Source organism: Bufo bufo, chromosome 5, assembly GCF_905171765.1.
Source record: "Bufo bufo chromosome 5, aBufBuf1.1, whole genome shotgun sequence".
Classification (NCBI taxonomy): domain Eukaryota; kingdom Metazoa; phylum Chordata; class Amphibia; order Anura; family Bufonidae; genus Bufo; species Bufo bufo.
This window is the reverse complement of record NC_053393.1, coordinates 385988370-386007398: the sequence shown is the minus strand read 5'-3', so window position 1 is coordinate 386007398 and position 19029 is coordinate 385988370. Positions and strand designations below refer to the sequence as shown.

Sequence of the window (19029 nt, the reverse complement as noted above, 5' to 3'; positions counted from 1 at the left end):
ATACATAAACTACACCTGCCCTCCACTCCATGTTTCTGAGAATCCTTTTGGTTACCAGAACTTTATTTTCCTGCCGCCGCGCTCTCTGCCGGGGACTCAAAGATAATAAAAAAGAAAATGGCGGCACACCATTATACATACAAACAAAAGCGCTAAGAAATGGGGGTCATTCTAAATAAAAGTGGTACAATACCTACTATAAATGAGTCAATGGAAGTTCTTAGCGCACATATTTGATCAAACGTGTGTCGGGCCCATCTATCAGGCGTCAAGGTGGCTTCCGCAGATGGGTCCCTAACACTAATATACTGCCTCTCTTTGGACTTACTTAAGCCTACAATATTCAGGGCAGTGTAGGAACCAGCTACATACGTACTCTGCTCAGAAGTCCCAGGTAGATGGGTGTGTTCAGTCTAAAAGAGGTGCTACCCTTAATATACTGCAAGAAAATTTAGACTAGAACCTTCAGAATCACAGGTGCATATCCATGAAGCAAACAATTATAAAAAAAGAAAATGGCTGCACACCATTATACATACAAACAATAGTCAATGGAAGCTCTTAGAGCACATATTTGTAGGCTTAGGTAAGTCCAACGAGAGGCAGTATTAGTGTTAGGGACCCATCTGCGGAAGCCACCTTGACGCCTGATAGATGGGCCCGACACACGTTTGATCAAATATGTGCGCTAAGAACTTCCATTGACTCATTTATAGTAGGTCTTGTACCACTTCTATTTAGAATGCCCCCCATTTCTTAGCTCTATTGTTTGTATGTATAATGGTGTGCCGCTATTTTCTTTTTTATAATCATGTTTGCTTCATGGATATGCACCTGTGATTTCTGAAGGTTCTAGTCTAAATTTTTTGTAGGGGACTCCAAGATGGCGCACGGCTCAGGATGTGTAAAAGCTCAGGTTTTTGCGAATCTCGCGAGAACTTGAGCTCCTTCTCCCTGGCTAAGAGCGGGGTGATCTGATTGGATGCGCTCGCAGCCAGAGAGAAGATAACCGCACGCGCCCAGGACAAATACAAGTCCCCGCCTAGTTGAAGCGAATAACCTCATTAACATATGATGTGCCAAAACAAACGGGGATCACAGCGGACGAAAGGGGGGTCCTTTGAAAAGAAATGCGGAAAGACATGACTGGGGGCCGCACTGTAAGGTAATATAACTATTTCAATACACGTATCCTAGTGAAAGGTCCTCTTTAACCTTTTTTCTAGTAGGATGCCTTCACACACACAATGTCATTGGGTGCTTATTTCACCCTTTAGTTACCCCAGCCATCTAGCTGTACCCACGCCATCAGGTGAGTACACAGCAATAGCCCCACAGATACAAAATGACTATAAATTACTATTAGTTTGGGACAGGGGAGCAGCGCTCGGCCCGGGAAATGCAGATGACACACAGACTGTGTTTCCCAGGGGACCTACTAAAAGGAATGACAGTGTGGAACGCCCATAGAGAATAATGGACCAGTGTGGAATGCCCATAGAGAATAATGGACCAGTGTGGAATGCCCATAGAGAATAATGGACCAGTGTGGAACGCCCATAGAGAATAATGGACCAGTGTGGAACGCCCATAGAGAATAATGGACCAGTGTGGAACGCCCATAGAGAATAATGGACCAGTGTGGAACGCCCATAGAGAATAATGGACCAGTGTGGAACGCCCATAGAGAATAATGGACCAGTGTGGAACGCCCATAGAGAATAATGGACCAGTGTGGAACGCCCATAGAGAATAATGGACCAGTGTGGAACGCCCATAGAGAATAATGGACCAGTGTGGAACGCCCATAGAGAATAATGGACCAGTGTGGAACGCCCATAGAGAATAATGGACCAGTGTGGAACGCCCATAGAGAATAATGGACCAGTGTGGAACGCCCATAGAGAATAATGGACCAGTGTGGAACGCCCATAGAGAATAATGGACCAGTGTGGAACGCCCATAGAGAATAATGGACCAGTGTGGAACGCCCATAGAGAATAATGGACCAGTGTGGAATGCCCATAGAGAATAATGGACCAGTGTGGAATGCCCATAGAGAATAATGGACCAGTGTGGAATGCCCATAGAGAATAATGGACCAGTGTGGAATGCCCATAGAGAATAATGGACCAGTGTGGAATGCCCATAGAGAATAATGGACCAGTGTGGAACGCCCATAGAGAATAATGGACCAGTGTGGAACGCCCATAGAGAATAATGGACCAGTGTGGAACGCCCATAGAGAATAATGGACCAGTGTGGAACGCCCATAGAGAATAATGGACCAGTGTGGAACGCCCATAGAGAATAATGGACCAGTGTGGAACGCCCATAGAGAATAATGGACCAGTGTGGAATGCCCATAGAGAATAATGGACCAGAGTGGAATGCCCATAGAGAATAATGGACCAGTGTGGAATGCCCATAGAGAATAATGGACCAGTGTGGAATGCCCATAGAGAATAATGGACCAGAGTGGAATGCCCATAGAGAATAATGGACCAGTGTGGAATGCCCATAGAGAATAATGGAAATGTAATATTTGAATTAGAGACAAAACCATTTGACATATCTAATAATTATTTAGCAGACTTACTCTCCAAATTCAGTGGGATTATTTAATGTTCAGATTAAGTGGAATTATCACTGTTTTCTGCAGAATGACGCGGGTGAATGACACAAAGGAATGCCCATAGACTATAATGGAAAGTAAACTATGAGCTCATTTGCAGGTAAATCTGTGTTATGTAGGACATTAACCTTTACCACAAGTGTTCCCTGCGTAGAGTAGCATATTGTAAAATGAAAATTACCTTGGATTATAACCGTTTTCTATAGAATGCAAAGGTGATGGAATGCCCATAGACTATAATGGGAAGTAAAACGTAACTCGGTGCCTGAACCATTCAACATATCAAATAAATCTGTAGCAGGCTTACTCTTCAAGTTCAGTGGGATTATTTAAAATTGAAATTAAGTGGGATTATGGTTGGTTTCTATGAAATTCCAAGGGGAATGACACAAAGGAATGCCCATAGATTATAATGGGAAGTAAACTATGAGCTCATTTGCAGGTAAATCTGTGTTATGTAGGACATTAACCTTTACCGCAAATGTTCCCTGGGTAGAGTAGCATATTGTAAAAGAAAATTACTTTGGATTATAACCATTTTTTTAATAGTATGCAAAGGTGAATGACCATAGACTATAATGCGAAGTAAACTATAAAGCTCATTTGCAGGTAAATCTGTTATGTAGGAAATTAACCTTTACCGCAAGTGTTCCCTGGGTACAGTAACACATTGTAAATTTAAAACTATCTCGGATTAAAGCGGTTTTCTATGGAACAACATGTGAATGACAGAATGGAATGTCCATACAGTATAATGGGAAGTAAAATGTGATTTGGAGTGTGAACGATTCAACGTATCAAATAAATCTTTAGCAGACATAATCTCCAAGTTCAGTGGCAAATAATAAAGTGGAGATGAAAAGGGGATTAAAAGGGTATAATGGGAAGTGGAATACCCCTAGAGAATAATGGAAATTGAGTTTTTGAACTAAAGACACAACAGCTTTCCTCCCACTCACAACTATAGGCCCAGGACTAGGAATGGGCTCTCATTTTGGGGTGGAGGATACATGGAGGCAATTACCGGTCCATGCACACTACGGAATTTCCAAGCGGAGAAATTCCGTTTGGAAATTCCAAATGCGTCCAGCCCCGACTGATTTAGTTGGCTCATGTGCAGCGCAGCCATTGCCGTTCCTGATAGCTGGCAGTGCATTCCGCTCAATATTCCGCAGAAAAAATTAACATGTTCATTCTTTCGACAGAGAAATTTTAGTGGAAAGCTTCACCGCTGAAATTCTGTAGTGTGCACTGTGCAGCAGAATCGTTGCAATGGGACTCGGCTGCATCAAAATTTCCAAGTGTAATTCCTGAGCAGAATTTTACTCGGAAAATGGTAAAATGTAGGGGGGAACTGAAGAAACTCATATGGCATGTTGGTATTACTGAGAATAAAAACTGACAAGTTTAAAGAAAGTGTGTAAATACTTATTTTATTTAAAACTTTTCTTATTTAAAGGGGTTATCCCCTGGATTAGAAAAGCTACAATTTTCTTCCAAAAACAGCACCACACCTGTACTCGGGTTGTGTGTGGTATTGCAGCTCTGCCAAGCGAATACCACCCACAACCTGAGGACAGGTGTGGTGCTGTTTTTGCAAGAAATAAGCTCAGGTTTTTTTTTTATTACTGAATAACCTTCTTTAATTTTTTTTCCATTCAACATAACTTGAGTTTTTTTTTTTTGTAGAACAGGAATCAAAAATAGGAGAGAAGCAAAAAACAAAGAAGGGATGGGAAGTGGGGAGGGCAGTGGCGTACATACAGGGGTCGCACTTGCGACCGGGCCCGGCACTCCAGGGGGCCCGGCCGCCTGTGGACCCGCCCTGCAGTAGTACTGTGCCTGTATAACCCGGGCGGCCGGCCCAGGGCCCGCCCCCCCAGTGTTGAGTTTCCTTGCTGCCAGCCCTACCCTCCCTTGAGTCTCCTCCCCCTGAGCAGTGGCGTACCTACCATATAGGCAGACGGGGCCCGAAGTGGAGGAGAGGCCCCGCCCCCTAATTGCTCCTATTTATCTTTCTAAAGCTAAAGGACCTTTGATGATGTCATCAGAGGTCCTGTAAGGGAACTGCACAGTGTAAACTGTAAAGTGTAGTTCCCAGGTTAGAACAGTGCATCTGCCAGGACTTGTGATGACATCATCTTCAGCATCACAGGTCCTGCAGAATCTAGCAAAGGAACTGCACCAAAAATGGTGTAGTTCCTAGGTTTCAAAGGTATATCTGCCAGGACCTGTGATGACATCATCACAGGTCCTTCAACCCCTAACAGCAAGTATTAGAAGTTCACAAGCAGCTCTGCATTGATCCATACAGACTGGAATGGAGTGGTAAGAGGAGGTCCTCCACTTTTCATCATGCCCTGTTTTTACTCATTGCTCACTCATGTATAATACTTCAGACAGTTACAGTGACCACTACCTCATGTACCTCACACACAGAGACCATAATGTATAACTGACCACATATTTCTGTTAACACTGCATCTACAGTATTATACCTTCTATGTCTCACATCAATACACTGCTCTGTGTGTACCAGAGGACGCCTTGCACCTAATATGGCTACACCTTGTGAAAACCTCGACCCAGATGTCTTCACCTACAGCAAAGAGGACGAACTGAGGATTCTGCAACGCACAGAGAGGGACACAACCTTTTTGTTCACGCCCTCATTATTGGATACCAAGAAACGCTTTGAGTATGATTCCAAACGTCTCATCAATTTGGAGCTCCACATGATCACCTTGTGTGAGTACCACCAAAACCACAGGATCCCACGTGGTATGAGGTCGCAGTTGCGACCGGATTTATTTCCAAACGATGTCGATTTCTGTACTAGATTTTCCCATATATGCAACAAATTTGCATTTGACATGATATTGCTCAATATAGAGTTCTTGCAGAAGGAGATTACATCCATACAAGATGCTCTACAGAAAGTTACAGTGGCATTGAAGGAATTAATGTCAGCTGAAGATTATGCTTTATATATTGCGTCTTGTTCACCACACTTTGATAAATTAAGAAGTGAATTGCAAGACAAAAAACGCCAAAAATGGTCACATGACATGGAGGACTATACACGAGGTTTTGTATATGTATGGCAACGTGATCCTATGAGCTCTAGAGGAGGTGATAGAAGACAGAACCACTCCTCGGATAAAAGATACACACGACCTCAACCTCAATCTCGTAGTAAAAGCCATGAACGGGGAGAATCCAATCTACAAGCAACACTACAAAAATCTTTTTTAGGACTGGCCATGGATCCCATAGAACCAGGAGGGGCGGGAAACGCCACAGAAAATGGTGAGGACAGGAACAAAAATCTCAGACCCCAGCGCCAGAAGGGGGTGAACAAAAAACGGACATAGTGGTAAACCTTTCCTCTTTGGTCTTGAACGATGCACAGCAATCCGTCTTGGACAGGGGTCTCTCTTTTTGTCCTGTGTCCAAGACTGATTGGTTCAATATAGAGCTTGATGTACATAGATTTTTGCGGAGTATTAAACTCAAAATTTGGTTCTCTACACAGAACCAGGTTATGAGAAGTGAAGGAGACAGGCCAACTGAGTTATCATTGAGCAATACAGGGCTTTATGTCAAAAGTAACTTCAACCCTGTTATAGATCACCCTGCTATTGAAGCTTTTTCTTTGGCCATACGGAGGGACCTCGACGAATTAAAACGTGCTACTGAAAATAATGACCTCAGATTTGCTAATATCACCGGCAGTGAGATCACCGCGATGCGCTCTCTGGCCTCCGACCACAGCCTCACCATCAAATCTGCGGATAAGGGTGGTGGGGCTGTGGTCATGGACACCAGCGAATACATCCGGGAGATCCAGGGCCAGCTGGATGATTCACAAGTATATAAACGAGTAGCACAGGATCCCAAATTTGGTCTGCTAAGGGAACTACGTGATATTTTAAATCAGGCCCGTGAGGCAGATATTATTGATGATAAAATTGTTTTGCTATTTGTACCGTGACAAGCCTTGCACGCCTTTGTTGTACACCCTGCACTTAAATCCATAAGGGGGTGTCGCCCCCCCCGGGCCGCCCAATTGTTTCCGGCAGAGAGTCCCTCTTTTATAATGTCGCTATCTTCTTGGATAAGATGTTGGGCCATTTTGCTTCCTCAACCAAATCTTTTATTAGGGACACGGGTGACTTTTTATCCAAGATAGATAACCTTGAAATTCCTGTGGGCGCGATCCTGGTCTCGTTCGACGTGTGAGCGCGGCCTACAGGCTGTAGAGAAGTGCCTTGTCAACTCGGAATACTCTATGACATGTCGAATCTTCCTCCTTACATTGTTAAGATTTGTCCTAACAAAGAACTACTTCCTTTTCCAGGATGATTTTTTTGTTCAGATGCGTGGAACCGCGATGGGGTCCAACGTGGCGCCCACTTATGCAAACATCTATATGGCCCACCTTGAGGAGTCATTCATCTATGGCAGCCACCACTTCAGACATGTTCTGGGGTGGTGGCGCTATATTGATGATATCTTCTTGGTGTGGACGGCCGACACGTTGGACCTCCTCGCTTTCCACTCATTTCTTAACCAGGTTGACCCCACTGTGAAATTCACCATGGTCCAGTCTAATGACAAACTTCAGTTCCTTGACACGGAGGTCCGGATCATGGGACGAGGTTTGAGTACAGATTTATTTGTGAAACCTACTGACAGGAACACTCTGCTACGTTATGATAGCCATCATCCTCGTTCCATGGTCCGGTCTCTACCATTCAGTCAGCTTCTACGGGTACAACGGATAGTTAAGGATAGTCAAGTGAGACATACTAGATTTGAGGAAATGGGCAATAAATTTGCCACACGTGGATATCCTAAGAAATTAATTAGGGATAGTATCAAGAAAGTTGAAATCCAGTCTACTATCAGCAGACCCCAGAGTGATCCCTCAATTCCACGTATCCCTTTCATTTCTAGCTTTTCGACTGACAGCCCACAAATTGCGGGCGTCATTCGGAGACACTGGAAGTTGATTGGGAATAGTTTCCCCCTTGTCGCTGAATTCCAAACTCCCCCTTTGTTCTCCTATCGGAGAGGGAGGAATTTGAGTGACAGATTGGTGAGGGCAGACGTGGGTAGCACCAGGGCGAGTGTGAGAACAATGTGTGGCTCCACTCGCACTGGTTGCTACCCCTGTTACCACTGCATAAATTGTAAATTAATGATTAAAGGAGATACATTTTTTAATCCGGCATCGAATGGGATGATAAAAATCACACAATTTCTGACCTGTGATTCATCCTACGTGGTCTACCAGCTTACCTGCCCATGTGGGAAGTGATATGTTGGTGAGACCACGTGGGATGTAAAAACACGGTTGAACCAACACCGTTACTCTATTAAGAAGGAAAAATTAGATCTACCCGTGTCTAAACATTTTAAGGAAGCGGACACACCCAGAACGATTTGAGATTCCGCATTTTGGAGCAAATTGAACTAGGGAGACGAGGGGGAGACCGGCAAGCTCTCCTTAAAAAACGAGAATTATGCGTGTTGTTGTCCATTATGCATCGGAGGTCCACCCATCCAGTGTTTATACATCTACATTTCTTGATATTTTTTGATATTTGGATTTATATATCATTTTTTCTTTTTTTCCTCTTTTTGACATTCTTGTGAATGTGTGAGATGGTGGAGCCCCCTGATGAGGGATTGATGATAGTCCGTGGGCACTTCCCGGTGACGTTCATCTCTCCCTCCTACACTGATGGCTCTTATTTTGATCCATCACTATTGGGCGATGCACCATCTCACCAATTTTTGTATTTAATTGCGATCGCAGTGATGCTCGGCGCTGTGCCCAGCGGTCTCACGGACTTTGTCCTGTGGACCGGTGGTCAGCATCGCCGATGCTCCTTTTTGATCGTATGATCTGCTACCAGCGTTTATTTATATTACTTTGTTATTACTCGTTTCTATGACTACGCTAGTGTAGTGATTGCTGGGCGGCACCGAGCACTTACCGGACATGCGCACATTACAAGTGAGACCGCTATGGCCATTTTGGTATAGGCTGTTTTTTCCATCTTTGGCCATCGCGGCTATCGCGAGACTTAATATTCTCGCGCAAGCGCAGTGTGTGAACCGGGACGCCACTGCACACAATCCATGCAACATACAGTTCCCCACCGGACAGTGAGTTTTTTAATTCACTTCATTAGCACTATCACCTGCACCAATTATGTTTTCTTTCACAGTAAACAGGATATATTATATTTATGCTCTATTATCTTTTATGCACCATGTTTGCCAGATATTGGCGCTTTAATACATATATAATTTGGAATCACTCTTAGATTGTAAGATGTATATTTATACTACAATGTATTTGATTGATGTTAATGTATTGTGGATTGACATCCCTATTTAAAATCACGTCTGTGTCACATGTGCACTATGCTTGACAAAGACAGCAACAAGCTGTCGAAACGTCGCTTGACTTTGGGTCCAATAAACCACCGTTTGCCTTTGATTTCCTGGAGTGCTGCTGGCTATTTTTTACATATACATATACATACATACATACATACATACATATATATATAAAAAGCAGGACTGCACTCCAAGTAGTGATGAAAGCAAAAAGTTTTTATTCACCCATGATATGGCAAAATCTTGCAACGTTTCAGCTCATGGGTGAATAAAAACTTTTTGCTTTCATCGCTACTTGGAGTGCAGTCCTGCTTTCTCTACTTATACCATTGGGGATTGCCGTTACCCCATTTTTGGACCCTGCACCCATATCCTGGCTGGTGCTCCCGTTGGACTTTTTCTATATATCTATCTATCCATACATACATACATACATACACACACACACTGCATATATTACACAGTATTATACATGCAATATGTACAGATATATAGTATATACCGCAGTGCACTGATATGTGAGGTACAAGGTATAATAGATGCAGTGTGTACAGATATATAGTATATACAGCGGTGTACTGATATGTGAGGTACGAGGTGTCAATACACTGCTGTATTTACTATATACCTGTACACACTGCATCTATTATACCTCGTACCTCACATATTACACTACTGTATATACTATATACACTGCATATATTATACCCCATACCTCACATATCAGTACACTGCTGTATATACTATATACCTGTACACACTGCATCTATTATACCCTGTACCTCACATATCAGAACACTAGGGAATATACAATATACCTGTACACACTGCATATATTATACCTCGTACCTCACATATCAGTACACTGCTGTATATAATGTACATCTGTACACACTGCATCTATTATACCTCTTTTGTGTGCCAGGGCTGTTTTGTAATCCCAATCCGGCCCTGATGGCATAAATTATAAAACGCAGCAGCAAGAATAGTTCATGGAACAATGGGAGGGGCTATAAAAGGGGAATGGGGGCCCAATTTAGATTCCTGCTATGGGGCCCAGTGATTTTTATGTACGCCCCTGCCCCCGAGTCTCCTCCCCTGCCGGCAGTGCGGCGTGCCGGACATGATGTTGAGATGCAGGGACAGGGAGAAGGCGCCGGAAAAGAAAGGGAGAGGGAGAGCGCTGCGCAAAGAAGCCGGTCCGGCTTTCAGAGTGAGTGAGGTCTGATGGGGGCTGAGAGTTGGGTAATGTATGTAAAGTTATGACTGGTGACTTGTGCTATGAAGTAATGTTTTTTTTTCTGTTGTCTTGGGGTGCAGCTCTTTTGTGTAGGCACTTCTATTGAGCTTCTAGTATATGCTTGGATGTAGCAGAGCTGGTTTTGTCATGCATTTCTTTTGCCTTCATATGGTAAAATACTTCATTGGCCTATCAATGGCTTTATAACTAACTCTGCTATATTTCTGTAGCCTACAACCTCTGACTGCTCAGTTGAAACTACTACACCCAACATGTTCTGGCAGTAATAGTAAATGGATATTGGTGCAATTCTGAGCTACTAGTCTATATAATACATATGTAGCCTACATATTTATTAGATAGACTAGTAGCTCAGAATTGCACCAATATCCATTTACTATTACTGCCAGAACATGTTGGGTGTAGTAGTTTCAACTGGGCAGTCAGAGGTTGTAGGCTACAGAAATATAGCAGAGTTAGTTATAAAGCCATTGATAGGCCAATGAAGTATTTTACTATATGAAGGCAAAAGAAATGCATGACAAAACCAGCACTACTACATAATGTAGCAGAGCTGGTTTTACGTGGGAATACAGTGGGTTATACAGAATATCATCCTGCATGGCAGCGGGTTGGGGGGGGGCGTCGACGGGAAGGGGGCCCCATCAGTTTCACAGCGGGGCCCCGTGGATTGTGTGTACGCCACTGGGGGAGGGGTAAAAAAAAAGTCTACAAATAAACCGACATTTCTGTCCCAGCAGGAAAAACATGACACTCCGAGACAAAAAAAAAAAGAACGTCGGGGTAAACAATGGCAGCGCCATAGGGGAGTGTATGAAGTAGCAAAGTACATTGTCAGAGAAAAGGGCGAACAAACCAAAAACACCAAATTACAACAAATTGATAAACCTAAAAACATAGGGGGAGATTTATCAAAATCTGTACAGAGGAACAGCTGACAGTTGCCCATAGCAACCAAACAGATTGCTTCGTTAATTTTTCAAAGGCTTTTTTTTTTTTACAAATTAAGGTTAGGGTCACACTGAGCGCATACGCAGCGTATCTGACGCTGTGAGAAATGTGTCAGGCAGCAGAAAATACGCTGTGTATGCGCTAGGAGCAGACACACAGGGCTTTTCTCCGCTGCAGCCTTGTGTCTGCAGTGGGGGTTTGAGTTGGCCATGCGCGTCACAGTTACGTCGGTGCTCGGCCCGCCTCCGAACCTCACTGCACACACAGGGCTGCGGAGGGAAAGCCCTGTGTGTCTGCCCCTAGCGCATATGCAGTGTATTTCCCGCTGTACGGCACATTTCTCGCAGCCTCAAATACGCTGCTATGCGCTCAGTGTGACCCTACCCTAAGGGTGTATTCAAACGTACGGTATCCTGCACATATTTGATGCTGTAGATTTGATGTTGTGTTCAGTCAGTCATTCTATAGAAAACAGTTATAATCCAAGGTAATTTTCATTTTACAATATGCTACTCTACGCAGGGAACACTTGTGGTAAAGGTTAATGTCCTACATAACACAGATTTACCTGCAAATGAGCTCATAGTTTACTTTCCATTATAGTCTATGGGCATTCCTTTGTGTCATTCACCCGCGTCATTCTGCAGAAAACAGTGATAATTCCACTTAATCTGAACATTAAATAATCCCACTGAATTTGGAGAGTAAGTCTGCTAAATAATTATTAGAGATATGTCAAATGGTTTTGTCTCTAATTCAAATATTACATTTCCATTATTCTCTATGGGCATTCCACTCTGGTCCATTATTCTCTATGGGCATTCCACACTGGTCCATTATTCTCTATGGGCATTCCACTCTGGTCCATTATTCTCTATGGGCATTCCACTCTGGTCCATTATTCTCTATGGGCATTCCACACTGGTCCATTATTCTCTATGGGCATTCCACACTGGTCCATTATTCTCTATGGGCATTCCACACTGGTCCATTATTCTCTATGGGCATTCCACTCTGGTCCATTATTCTCTATGGGCATTCCACACTGGTCCATTATTCTCTATGGGCATTCCACACTGGTCCATTATTCTCTATGGGCATTCCACTCTGGTCCATTATTCTCTATGGGCATTCCACACTGGTCCATTATTCTCTATGGGCATTCCACTCTGGTCCATTATTCTCTATGGGCATTCCACACTGGTCCATTATTCTCTATGGGCATTCCACACTGGTCCATTATTCTCTATGGGCATTCCACACTGGTCCATTATTCTCTATGGGCATTCCACACTGGTCCATTATTCTCTATGGGCATTCCACACTGGTCCATTATTCTCTATGGGCATTCCACTCTGGTCCATTATTCTCTATGGGCATTCCACACTGGTCCATTATTCTCTATGGGCATTCCACTCTGGTCCATTATTCTCTATGGGCATTCCACTCTGGTCCATTATTCTCTATGGGCATTCCACACTGGTCCATTATTCTCTATGGGCATTCCACACTGGTCCATTATTCTCTATGGGCATTCCACTCTGGTCCATTATTCTCTATGGGCATTCCACACTGGTCCATTATTCTCTATGGGCATTCCACTCTGGTCCATTATTCTCTATGGGCATTCCACACTGGTCCATTATTCTCTATGGGCATTCCACACTGGTCCATTATTCTCTATGGGCATTCCACACTGGTCCATTATTCTCTATGGGCATTCCACACTGGTCCATTATTCTCTATGGGCATTCCACACTGGTCCATTATTCTCTATGGGCATTCCACACTGGTCCATTATTCTCTATGGGCATTCCACTCTGGTCCATTATTCTCTATGGGCATTCCACACTGGTCCATTATTCTCTATGGGCATTCCACACTGGTCCATTATTCTCTATGGGCATTCCACACTGGTCCATTATTCTCTATGGGCATTCCACACTGGTCCATTATTCTCTATGGGCATTCCACCCTGGTCCATTATTCTCTATGGGCATTCCACTCTGGTCCATTATTCTCTATGGGCATTCCACTCTGGTCCATTATTCTCTATGGGCATTCCACACTGTCATTCCTTTTAGTAGGTCCCTTTCCCAGGCCGATCACGGGTGTGTGGATCAGTCCTTATACTGCAATTCGGCCCAGTCTGAACAGGCCTCTACTGACATTTCCCCTGCACTAAATTAGCCACTCCTATCATCCCCCCATTCCATTTAGATTGTAAGCTCTTCTCATCTGTCCTGCTGCATGAGAGGTGCTGAGGGAAGCCGCCATTTTCAGTAGAATAGTAAATGCCTCTCAGGACTATAATGTAAACCCTTTACACCAATGTCTATCAGGTACATAAGAAAAGAGCTGCTCTTCCAGCCAGGAAGTAAAGGAGACTCTGGAGCTCACCAGTCGGCAGAGAAAAAACTAGAACACTCCAGCCCTTGTGACACTACAACTCCCAGCATGCTCTTTACACTTCTGTGGGAGCTCAGAGAACAGCCAAGCAAGTGTGCATGCTGGGAGTTGTAGTTTCACCACAGCTGTGCGGAGGCTGCTGACCCCTGAACTAGAATGAGAACTTCTGCATCCCCCTGGTGACACATCCAGCACAACTCTACAGGTAGAGGTTGTAATGTATTTATGCACGCGGCTGCCCCCCGCAGGTCATCACCAGTACGACATCTTCTGCGGTGAGGAACCAAGCGGCCACGTGATAGATAACCAGGACTACTACCCCGGTCGTGTTACCTGTTGGCCGCCTCCCGTCTTGCCCGGGCACTTTCCTCCGCCCGGCTCTTGGCGCTCTGGAACGTCACCTCTTCGGGCGCTTCATCTTCCTCGCTTTCCAGTTCGTGCTCAGGAGTCATGCTGCTGCACTGTACGACAGCTGACCCGCGGAAGAGGAAGAGGAGACCAAAGACATTAGACCCGTGTGACTGACGTGATGCTTCGCACCCGAGCGCCCTCTGCTGTACCGGAGGGTCGCAGCTACTGCAAGGTGTTTGTTTTCCTTCACTGCGGTATTATCCTCCAAAAATCTTGACTCCTTCATTTCTACGGGCAGATTTTTATTGAGCTCGTCTACTGCCAGCAAGCCATAACTGGTGTAGATTTATGAGAAATCATTCATATAAACCCCAGCATATCCAGGTTGATATTATGGGATATCAGAGGAAGGGAGGGGGGGTATAAAAGGAGAGAATTACAACTCCCAGCATGCCCATGCTGATATTATGGGATATTAAAGGAAGGGAGTGGGTATAAGAGTAGAGGACTACAACTCCCAGCATGTCCATGCTGATATAATGTGATAAGAGGACATTCCAGGGAGAGGTATGAGAGGACTACAACTTCTAGCATGTCCAGGCTATTATGTGATATAAGAGGACATTACAGGGATGAGGTAGAAGGGGAGAACTACAAATCCCAATATCTCCAGGCCATTATAGGTAATGTCAGAGGACATTACAGGGAGCAAGTAAGATGAAAGCACTACAACTCCCAGCATGCCCAGGTCATTATTATGGGACATCAGGGGATATTTCAGGGAGAGGGTATAAGAGGAAAGGATGACAACTCCCAGCATGTCCAGGCCATTATGGAATAACTAAGGATATTTCAGGCAGGGGGGGGGGTTTAACATGACTACAACTTCCAGCATGTTGGTGACATCATCACAGGTCCTTACCACTTCTCAACTCCAATCACAAGACCACCACTAATCAGCTGGCGTGGAGCTTAGAGGAGGTGCCAGGATCAGAAGCCCACTGGCGCTTCTCAAAATATCTACCTAGCTGGCTGTTGTCACGCTTTTCACTAAAGTTTTATGATTGGCCACCTTTAGGGCCTATTCACTCAGCAGAATTTGCGTTTGGAATTTTGGACACGTCAAAATTCCAGCGGTGGCCGTGTGGTGTGTTTCTGCAGCTTGCGGAGTGGTGGTTTAAAGCGGGGACCACGCCAAGACGGGACACTTAGCTTCTTGGCGCGGTGTGCAGACAGACACCACTCGAAGCCACATTGGTTGTCTGTTCGCGGTTTAGCTCCATTCAGTAGAGCTAAGCCGCAAGCGGGTCTGCAGCATCAAAAGTGAATAACTGCGGTGGTTTCTGCAGCGTCAAAATCCATCATCTGAACAAGGAAGTTCATGCCAAATGTTCCAATATACATGCCCACTGACAACATATCGGACTGTCCTATACCTCCTTTTAGTTTGCTGACAAACGCGTAGGGTCAGTTTTATGTCAGTCCACAAGTCTGCCACTAGCGGCTGTTAGGAAAGTCCTTTAGTCTCCCCTTTTGGGGGGAAGTTGTGGAGGGACAGGATTTCGGAGTGTTTGTACAGCCGCTAGGTGGGGAGCTCGATCGATCCAGGGGTAGATCCAAACTTGTACCCTTTTGGATAACCTGGTGGCTCTTTATATATTAAAGTGAACCTGTCATCAACTTTATGGTGACCTCACTGAGGACAGCATAAGTTAGTGACAGAAATGCTGATGTCAGCGGTGTGTCACTCATGATCTAAAAGTAAGTGGTTGCTGAGAACCAGCATCTTAATCATTGTAGCACAGGGCTTGAAAAGAGTCACGGCAACCTGAGAAGAGTCCTGGTTATTCATAATCTGCTCTCCCCACCCATCTGCGGATGATTGGCAGTGATCTCCTAGAGATAAAGGGAGACAACTAGGTAGAAGCCTGTCAGTCATCAGCAGGTGGGCAGGAGAGCAGGGATCCATGAATAACCAGGACTCTTCTCAGGTGGCCGGGACGCTTTTCCAATGATTGTGAAGTTGGTTCTCGGCAACCACTTAGGGTGGGTTCACATCAGCGTTATGCATTCCCTTATGGCTTCCATAAGACGGAAGTCAAAACGGAAGCCTTTAAGAGGCATTCCGTTTTGATCTGTCATAATAGAAGTCTATCGGAATCAAAACTGATCCGCCTGGTTCCCGTTATGCATGATGGAAAACAAAGTCCTGTCGACAGGACTTTTTTGTCCGTTCTGCATAACTGGAACCAGGCGGATCAGTTTTGATTCCCATAGACTTCTATTATGACAGATCAAAACAGAATGCCTCTTAAAGGCTTCCGTTTTCTGGAAGCCTGGTTTCTGTTATGCAGGACTGGACTCCTGCATAATGGATCCATTAAGCCCCTTTTCACACAAGTGAGTTTTCCGCACTGGTGCAATGCGTGACGTGAACGCATAGCACCCACACTGAATCCTGACCCATTCATTTCAATGGGTCTGTGTACATGAGCTTTTTTTTTTCACGCATCAGTTCTGCGTTGCGTGAAAAACGCAGCATGTTCTATAGGCTACATGCACACGACCGTTGTGTGTTTTGCGGTCCGCAAACCGCGGGTCCGTGTGCGTTCCGCAATTCGCGGAACGGCACGGGCAGCGTTTAATATAACTGCCTATTCTTGTCCGCAAAGCGCGGACAAGAATAGGACAGGTTATATTTTTTTTGCGGACCACGGAACGGAGCAACGGATGCGGACAGCACACGGAGTGCTGTCCGCATCTTTTGCAGCCCCATTGAAGTGAATGGGTCCGCATCCGAGCCGCCAGCCCTGGATCCATAGAAGTGAATGTGGCTTCAGTGAAAAACTTATTGCATCCGCAAGCAAGTGCGGATGCAATGCGTTTTTCACTGATGGTTGCTAGGAGATGTTGTTTGTAAACTTTCAGCTTTTTATCACGCGTGTGAAAAACTGAACACAATCGCAGACAACACTGACTGAACTTGCTTGCAAAACGGTGCGAGTTTTCCTGAACGCATCCGGACCTAATCCGCCATGCTCGTGTGAAAGAGGCCTTACACATAGACTTGTATTATGAAGGTTTAAAATGGAATGCCGCTTAAAGGCTTCCGTTCTGACTTCCGTCTTATGGATTCCGTTATAACGGAAAGCCATACCGGAATACATAACACTGGTGTGAACCCACCCTTACTTATAAATGACAGACCACTGAAATCAACTCGCCTGTCTACTTTATACTGCTGTTAGTATGGGCAGCATAAAGTTGATGACAGGTTCCCTTTAAAGGGGTATTCCCACCTCAGACAATTGTCCGATAGGTGTGGGTCCCACCTCTGAGACACACACCTATCTTGTAAACGGAGCCGAAAACTAAGCTGGCAAAGTTTTGGCAGGCAGTACCCGACACGGTCACCACCAAGTGTTCCTATTGGCCCGCCATTTTCGGAATCCCCATAGAAATAAATAGGAGAACATAGCGCTTGCGCAGCCGCCGCTTCCAAACAACTTCTATGAGGCCGACGGAAATAGCTGAGCCAGCGCTCGGCTATTTTCGGTGGCCCCATAGAAATGAATGGAGGGCAGTCACGGAGTGCCCCTTGCTTCACTTTGCCAGCTGTGTTTACGAGATAGGTGTGGGTCCCAGAGGTGGGACCTGCACCTATCAGACAATGGGGGCATATCCTAGCGATATGAGATGTCTGAGATGGGAAAAGCCCTTTAAGAGCCTGTTGCAGTGTGCTCTGCATGAAGGGAACCTATTTATATACATAGCTGCCCTCTATATGCCAAACAATTAATATATTGTATCTATAAAGACAATTGAGGCGCTGCCTGGTGATGGAACACAGATTTTACATTGTTAAAGGGGTTGTCCGGGTTCAGAGCTGAACCCAACATAGCCTTATTTTCACCCAGGCAGCCCCCCATCTCATGCTCCGATGCGCTCCCTTGCCCTGCGCTAGATCGCGCAGGGCAAGGTCTCTTTTGTTTATCATAACACACTGCCGGGCGGAAGCTTCCGCCCGGCAGTGTGTTCGGTGACGTCACCGGCTCGGATGGTCGGGCTTTAGCGCTGCCCTAGCCGTTTTACTGGCTAGGGCAGCGCTAAAGCCTGCCCATCACTGCCAGTGATGTCACAAGGCTTCCTGGCAGCCCCATGGAGAGCCCCGGTACGTCACCGAAACTCCTAAAAATGCCTTTGCCCTGCACGATTTAGCACAGGGCAAAGGAGAGCATCGGAGCATGAACTGCTCCGATGCTCAAGTCAGGGGGGCTGCCGGGGTGAAAATGGAGGGATGTCTGATTGCTGCCTTTATTGCCACTGTTAACACCTCCCCTAGAAGTTGAACAGTGCTCTTTTATTATCACTTTCTAGGCTTTTAATGTATACCAATAAACTTATTGCTTTTAGTAATACTTCTATCCAGATTCTGTGATAAATTGATTCTTCTTTGTGGATGGAGCTATCGCTTAGGAATCAGTGGATTGTTAAATTACTGTCCTATATCTCCTTTTTGTGTGCCGAATAGCAAAACAAAAAAAATATATGAAGACTGAAGCTGTTTTCACACCATGTAGCTATCACCCCGAAGATGGTCCGTGTCGGGTGCATTCTCACTAAGGAGAAAATATTCCAGGTTCCTAGGCAAGGGCCGGAACTTTAGGCATGGCCCACTGTGATTTTCTGGAACATTTACTGCTGTTTTCACACATGCGCTCACAGAGACAAAACCAGGAGGCAGTTCTAGGGCTCTGGGGAGAAGAAGTCTGGGTAAAGTCCAGGACAGTTATTGCGGATGTTTACGTTCACACATACAGCCCCTCCGGGTAGTGGCGAACTAGGAACTTAAAGTGGCCCTGGAAAAAAATACTAAAAGTGGCCCACGTTTTGTAGTCAGGTCCAAGTCGATGAAAGGCAGGGCCAGCGATACCACATTGTGGCACATTGTACCACCCCAACTAAGCCAAATACCACAGTCCATCACAAAATACATCCCCAAAAACGT

At 45.0% G+C, this 19029-nt stretch overlaps 1 protein-coding gene across 2 annotated transcripts in view; it reads right to left on the bottom strand.

Moving 5' to 3' along the window:
- NOL7 (nucleolar protein 7) overlaps positions 1-14154 on the bottom strand; it is a 29614-nt gene extending 15460 nt beyond the window's left edge. For both annotated transcript variants that reach the window (XR_005779140.1, XM_040432993.1), the window contains exon 1: positions 14004-14154. Coding sequence is in view for 1 of the 2 variants with exons in the window: in XM_040432993.1 (XP_040288927.1) it covers positions 14004-14122 (119 nt within the window). In the remaining variant the exon portion in view is untranslated. The remainder of the gene's footprint in view (positions 1-14003) is intronic.
- Between the last annotated feature and the right edge of the window lie 4875 nt (positions 14155-19029).